The 6,518-nt window shown below is 54.6% G+C and overlaps 1 protein-coding gene across 3 annotated transcripts in view; it reads left to right on the plus strand.

Moving 5' to 3' along the window:
* PIH1D1 (PIH1 domain containing 1) overlaps positions 1-5,747 on the plus strand; it is a 6,878-nt gene extending 1,131 nt beyond the window's left edge. Inside the window, exons 1-10 of one of the 3 annotated variants that reach the window (XM_017882200.1) lie at positions 689-1,008; positions 1,110-1,203; positions 1,515-1,581; positions 2,402-2,581; positions 3,975-4,036; positions 4,129-4,210; positions 4,587-4,716; positions 4,950-5,025; positions 5,356-5,499; positions 5,626-5,747. In XM_017882200.1, coding sequence (XP_017737689.1) covers positions 1,114-1,203; positions 1,515-1,581; positions 2,402-2,581; positions 3,975-4,036; positions 4,129-4,210; positions 4,587-4,716; positions 4,950-5,025; positions 5,356-5,499; positions 5,626-5,667 — 873 coding nt within the window. In that variant the 5' untranslated portion in view covers positions 689-1,008; positions 1,110-1,113 and the 3' untranslated portion in view covers positions 5,668-5,747. Of the gene's footprint in view, positions 1-688; positions 1,204-1,514; positions 1,582-2,401; positions 2,582-3,974; positions 4,037-4,128; positions 4,211-4,586; positions 4,717-4,949; positions 5,026-5,355; positions 5,500-5,625 lie in introns of those variants that run through there. The other 2 variants (XM_017882201.1, XM_017882202.1) reach the window with 2 other exon arrangements.
* Positions 5,748-6,518: the final 771 nt, after the last annotated feature.

Consider the following 6,518-nt stretch of genomic DNA (forward strand, 5'->3'; position numbering starts at 1 on the left):
AAAAAAAAAAAAAAGCGTCGTCGTATTGATGCATCTTCCCAGTGCCTTGTTTTATAGTAGCAGGAAGTGCAGGTTTTATTTGTTTTACCTTTTATTTTCTTGAGATAGGGTCTCCCTTTGTCGCCCAGGCTGGAGTGCAGTGATCACAGCTGACTGTCGCCTCGACTTTTCCGGTTTAAACGTTTCCCCTGCATCAGCCTGCACAGTAGCTGGGACTACAGGCGCATGCCATCAAGTCTGGCTATTTTTTTTCCCTTTTTTTTTTTTTTTTTTTGTAGAGACAGGATTTTGCTATGTTGCTCCGACTGGTCTCGAACTCCTGGACTAAAGCGATCCTCCTGCCTCAGCCTCCCAGCCTGAAAGTGCAGCTTTTAGTTCTAATTATATTTACTAGGGGTCGGAGCTAGATCTGGCAGGAAGTGATAATTCAAAGATAAAAAGGGTACGTTTTAGGATGGACATTGAGATTAAGGTTTTGAAAATGCAACCTTCACTGCAAAGTAACGGGGCCAGTTTTGGTTGTGGAAAGAGTGGAATTGTGGCGCTTTTTTTTTGTTTTTAAACAGATGGGATGTGGGACGTTATCTCATTGTATTGCCAAAGCTGGTCTCGAACTCCTGGTCTCAAGTGATTCTCTTGCCCTGGCCTCCCAAAGTGCTGGGACTACAGGCATGAGCCACAGCGCCTGGCCGGAAGTGTGGCTTTCACAGATACAGGAAGTGTGGCATTTAGGGATTCGCCTTGGTGTTTATTTTTGATTGATGCGAAGGGCGTGGCCTGTCGATAACGCGATACCAGCTTGTGAGTGAGCATGGGGTACTCGGAAGTGTGGCGTACTCCAGTCTTGTGTTTACGGATAGACCGGAAGTGTGGCTTCGTTGACAATTCGGCAAGTAGGACAGAGAGCGCATCCAGAGATACAGATTCCCAACGGATTTGACGACGGTGTTCGGTCTTGAATGGAATTGTAGTCTTAGGCCACTCTTAGCTTTCTGAACAGGATAATAGGTATCCGGAGTCGATTGAGGGCCAGAGCAAGCACTGGGGTCGGATCCTGAGCAAAGTTCCCCACGTTGAGGGTCTTGAGGATGCCTAGATCTCTTTTCCAGGGCCATGGCGAACCCGAAGCTGCTGGGACTGGAGCTAAGCGAGGCGGAGACGATGGGTGCTGATTCGGCGCGATTTGAGGAGCTGCTGCTGCAGGTGCACAGTGACCGGAGCCCTGGATCCTTGAGTATTCGGGGATTTTGGCGGGGTGCTCAAAGATGGGACTACAGTTGCCAGAATGCACTAGGGTGGGAACCGGGCCTCGGGGAATTCAGGTTGATGGGCTTCAAGTTTGCTAGGTGGGGTTGCGGTTGTTCCTCTAGTTCCCAAAGGAGAAAGGGGACCTAAACGGTTCAATTTCTCGCGTTATCCACAGCTCTCATAGATAAGAATTGCTCCATTTGAGTAACAAATGAGGGGTCTGATGGCACAGACTCCAAGCCTGGAGGTAGTTTTACTTTATACAGGCCTCGAAGGAGCTCCAGCAAGCCCAGACAACCAGACCAGAATCGACACAAATCCAGCCTCAGCCTGGTGAGAAAGGACACCGGAGAGAGAGGGACAGGAGACCCAGGGAGGCCAGGGGCAGGGGACAGAGAGGAGGAAGGAAAGAGACATGAAAATGAAGGCCTGGGATGGGGGTGAGGTGAGCAGACACCCACAGAGATCACCCTAGGACAGAAAGGAGTTGGAGGACAGAGTAGGAGTAGGTAGGGGGCCAGAGAATCAGAGATAGGAAGAGGCCGGGTGCGGTGGCATGCACCTATATTCCAGCTACTTGGGAGCCTAACACAGGAGAATTGCTGAAACCCAGGAGGCAGAGGTTGCAGTGAGTGGAGATCGCACCACTGTACTCCAGCCTGGGTGACAGAGCGAGACTCTGTCTCAAAAACAAAACAAAACAAACAACAAAAACAAAGATAGGAAGAGAGGCTGGGCACAGCGACTCACAACTGTGATCCCAGCACTTTGGGAGGCTGAGGCGGGAGGATCACCTGAGGTCAGGAATTTGAGATCAGCCTGGCCAATATGGTAAAACTCCATCTCTACTAAAAATACGAAAACTAGCCGGGCGTGGTGGTGGGCGCCTATAATCCTAGCTACTTGGGAGGCTGAGGCATGAGAATTGCTTGAACCTGGGAGGTGGAGGTTGCAGTGAGCCGAGATCACGCTACTGCACTCCAGCCTGGGTGACAGAGTGAGACTCAGTTTCAAAAAAAAAAGGAGGGGGGGTGGGGAGTGGAACAGACCCAGAGAAAGGGGGACTGGGCAAAAGAAAAAGAGCCTGGAGAGAAAGGATGGGTACTGGGACTTGTGCAGAAAAGGATTGTCATGACTAACCCACTCCCACCAGGTTTCTGCATAAAGACCAACTCCTCAGAAGGGAAGGTTTTCATCAACATCTGCCACTCCCTCTCCATCCCTCCTCCCGCCGACGTGACCGAGGAGGAGCTGCTTCAGATGCTAGAGGAGGACCAAGCTGGGTTTCGCATCCCCATGAGTCTGGGAGAGCCTCATGCAGAACTGGATGCAAGTCAGTGCCCTCAGAGGGACCAGGAATCTGGCCTGCTAGGCCCCTTCTTCCCTAGAACCCAAGAATCCTGGGCCCAGGACCCTCCTCCCTCAGCTCCTGGAGATCTGGCTCTCCAATCTGATGATTTTCCCTATGGTAGATCTCTAGTGCCCTGGGCATCCCAAACCCGGGCGGTCCTGGTTCTGCCACCTGGCCAGGCTGGCACTTTTCCATGCCCCACTCTGGGGCCAGGAGGCCTGGGCAGAGTCCTCCTCGTGCATTAGTGGATCTCCTGGCTTTAGTCCTGAGCCCACTCTTACTTTTTTCTTTTTTTTTTTTTGAGATGGAGTTTTGCTCTTGTTGCCCAGGTTCAGACGATTCTCCTGCCTCAGCCTCCCAACTAGCTGGGATTACAGGCGTGCGCCACCATGCCCAGCTAATTTTTGTATTTTTAACAGAGTGGGGGTTTTGCTATGTTGGCCAGGCTGGTCTCAGACCCCTGACCTCAGGTAATCCGCCACCTCAGCCCCCCAAAGTGCTGGGATTACAGGTGTGAGCCACTGCACCTAGCCTGTGGCTCTCTCTTTCATTCCGTTTTCTCCTCTGCCCTTCTCCCCTGTCTCCATCTCTGTCTTGCCTCACCTCTGCCCCTGTTTCTGCTTCTATGTCCTTTTTTCCATATGTCTCTTGAAGCTTTCTGGGACCAAGCTCTAGGCAGTGCCCTGGGGAATAAGGACCTATCAAATTCACATTCCACATTCCAGAAACGCCCTGTCATGGGCAGGGCTCACGGAGGTGGATGCAGTGTCAAAAGGGTGCTTTGGAGGGGGGCACCCAGCACAGCCTTGCGATTGCTTGCCACCCACATGAAGGGGTCAGGGAAGGCTTCCTGGAGGAGGAGGTGTGGGATAAGATTTGAAGGAACAGGAAGAGATCAGCAGTCAAAGACAGAAGAAAGTTCTAGGTAGAGCGGCCTGGAAATGGGAGAGAATGATTAGATTGGATCAGCCAGTAATGGAGAGTAACTGAAAGAAATTCAGTGGGCCGAGGTTGCTAGAAGAATGAGGTTTTCTCCAGAGGTGGGAGGGGCAGACCACACAGGGACTCTTAACGCCAAGCTTGCGGGGCGCAGACCTTCACTTGGGAGCACTGAGGAGCCAGAGGAGAGCTGTGAGCAGGGGAGGGGTAGGGTCAGCTTAAGTGACATTACACTGATGGACAGGAGATACGAGGCCGGGGAGGAGGCTGGACGGACAGTCCGGAGCGGACAGTGAGTGCTCAGCTGTCACTTCCTGATGTCTCTGTCTCTGCTTCTTGCAGCCGCTGTCCCTGAATGTTTCTTCCCTGTCTGGGTCTGGGCTGTGGGCTTCCTGCAGAGGGCTGGGGGGCCCTCACCCCCTTTTTCTCCCCGCAGGAGGCCAGGGCTGTACTGCCTACGACGTAGCTGTCAACAGCAACTTCTACCGGAGGATGCAGGTTGGGGGCGGGGCTGCGGGTGAGGCCTGGGCAGGGGTCTCCCCCTCTACCCCCCCCCACCGCCTGTCTTTTTCGTCTGTCTGTCACCCCAGAACAGCGATTTCTTGCGGGAGCTCGTGATCACCATCGCCAGGGAGGGCCTTGAGGACAAATATAACTTGCAGCTAAATCCGGGTGAGGGGCAAGGCCTGGGCCATCGGAAAAGAGTGGAGCCAGGAGCGGTTTGGGGGACACCCCTGGGAGAGGAGGGGCTGGCTTGGGCAGGGTGTCCTGGAGTCTGTGCTACTGGGAGGGGGTGGAGTCTGGATGCCCTGAAGGGGCGGGGCCAGGAACATCTCCAGGGCTGGGTTTTATTGGGGCTTATTATGGGAGGGGGCGTGACTAAGGTGGGCGGGCTTCCTGGAGCCAAGCCTGGGAGTGTGGTCAGATCCCAAGAGTCCCGGTGAGCCGGTGGAGCTGATCCCAGGAGGCTCTTGGCTGTGCAAGGCCTCCTGAGAGAGCAAAGGGAACCCTGACCTGTACAATGTTTGACGGCGCTCCTGACCCTCAGAATGGCGCATGATGAAGAACCGGCCATTCATGGGCTCCATCTCGCAGCAGAATATCCGCTCACAGCAGCGTCCTCGGATCCAGGAGCTGGGGGACCTGTACACGCCCGCCCCTGGGAGAGCTGAGTCAGGGTGCGCTTTCGGTAGATCCCCGGTCTGATGTTTCCTCAACGCTCTTGGGAATCCCTCCCTCCATCCTCCCACACTGGGTGATGCCCTGGGGCCCTGGGCACTGAGAGAGGGAAGAGAGAGAACTCCTGACTGGGAAGGCGTTCTGAGGCACTAGGGCTGGTTGGAGGGAGAAAGGGAACGCCAGGCAAAGACCCGGCAGCTGTGCTCAGCCCTGGGACCTTGTTCCTCCTCAGCCCTGAAAAGCCTCACCTGAATCTGTGGCTGGAAGCCCCCGACCTCCTCTTGGCCGAAATTGACCTCCCCAAACTGGTGAGTTTTGCCCGCTGGGCCAGAGGAGTGGAATGAGGTCTGGAAAGGTCAGGGACTGTCTCTGAGCGAGAGTGACAAGGGGCTGTTACTGGACTTGTCAGCTGCATACTCTCTCCCAGGAGGCCCACAGGCCACCTTTGGGTGCTGTCCTGAGTGTGTCCGAGGGATTGTAAGTGCTCGGTTGTTGAGACTTATAATTGATGTCTTCTGCCTCTTCCCTGGGAGATTAGACCCTTCAAATATAGTTTCCCAGCGTGTGAGGCTCCCATGCCTGGTCCAGGTGACCATCCTGTTGCTGAGGAGGGTGACCTGATTCCACCACCTCTCCAGGATGGAGCCCTGGGGCTGTCGCTGGAGATCGGGGAGAACCGCCTGGTGGTGGGGGGCCCCCAGCAGCTGTATCATCTCGACGCTTATATCCCACTGCAGATCAACTCTGATGAGAGCAAGGCAGCCTTCCACCGGAAGAGAAAGGTGCCTGGGGGAGGGGTTCGGGGAAGCCGGGACGTTGGGGAGCCTGGACTCTGGCTCCGAGGGAGGGGGACCGGGGGCTGGACTTCTGGGTCCTGGATCCTCATTCTCTTTGCTCTGTCTCCTCAGCAATTAATGGTAGCCATGCCGCTTCTGCTGGCGCCTTCCTGATCAGGCTGTTTCCCTGTGCTTCCGAGATGTGAAGAAACTGCTGGCTTCCCTAAAGCTGAAATAAAAGATTTTTGTCTTTGTTCTGTCTCTGACTGGGGATATGTGGGTGTTGGGAGGGAAGAGGGACATTGGGCTGTGCCCCTCCAGTCCCACAGAGGTCACTGCCCCAGCTCAGGCCTCATCCTTCCCCCTGGATCCTCTCTGAAGCCTCCTGGCCTCCAGTCTCCCCTTGTTAGTCCTCCCCAGGCCCCAGAGCTGGCCCTGCAGTTTCCCTGTTCACAGCCCTCCTGTAGCTCCCCAGCTGCCCTGGGAGAAGGTCCAAGCCCCTCAGCCAAGCACTCAAGGCTCTGTGTGATCTGAGCCTCGAGTCATGGCTTACTTTTTTGCTTAAGAGGCGGGGTCGCTGGGTGCGGTGGCTCATGCCTGTAATCCTAGCACTTTGGGAGGCCGAGGCGTGTGGATCACCTGAGGTCAGGAGTTTGAGACTATCCTGGCCAACATGGTGAAACTCCGTCGCTACTAAAAATACAAAAATCAGCCAGGCATGGTGGTGGAAGCTTGTAATCCCAGCTACTTGGGAGGCTGAGGCAGGAGAATTACTTGAACACGAGAGGCAGAGGTTGCAGTGAGCTGAGATCATGCCATTGCACTCCAGCCTGGGCTACAAGAGCGAAACACTGTCTCAAAAAGAAAAAAAAAGAGAGAGGTAGGGTCTTACTCTGTCATGGAGTGCAGTGGTGCAATCATATAGCTCACTGCAGCCTGGAACTCCTGGGTTCAAGTGATCCTCCCACGTCAGCCTCTGAGTAGCTAGGATGGCAGGCATGCACCACTGTGCCCAGCTAATTTTA

This window comes from Rhinopithecus bieti, unplaced genomic scaffold (assembly GCF_001698545.2).
Source record: "Rhinopithecus bieti isolate Rb0 unplaced genomic scaffold, ASM169854v2 scaffold_12070, whole genome shotgun sequence".
NCBI lineage: Eukaryota > Metazoa > Chordata > Mammalia > Primates > Cercopithecidae > Rhinopithecus > Rhinopithecus bieti.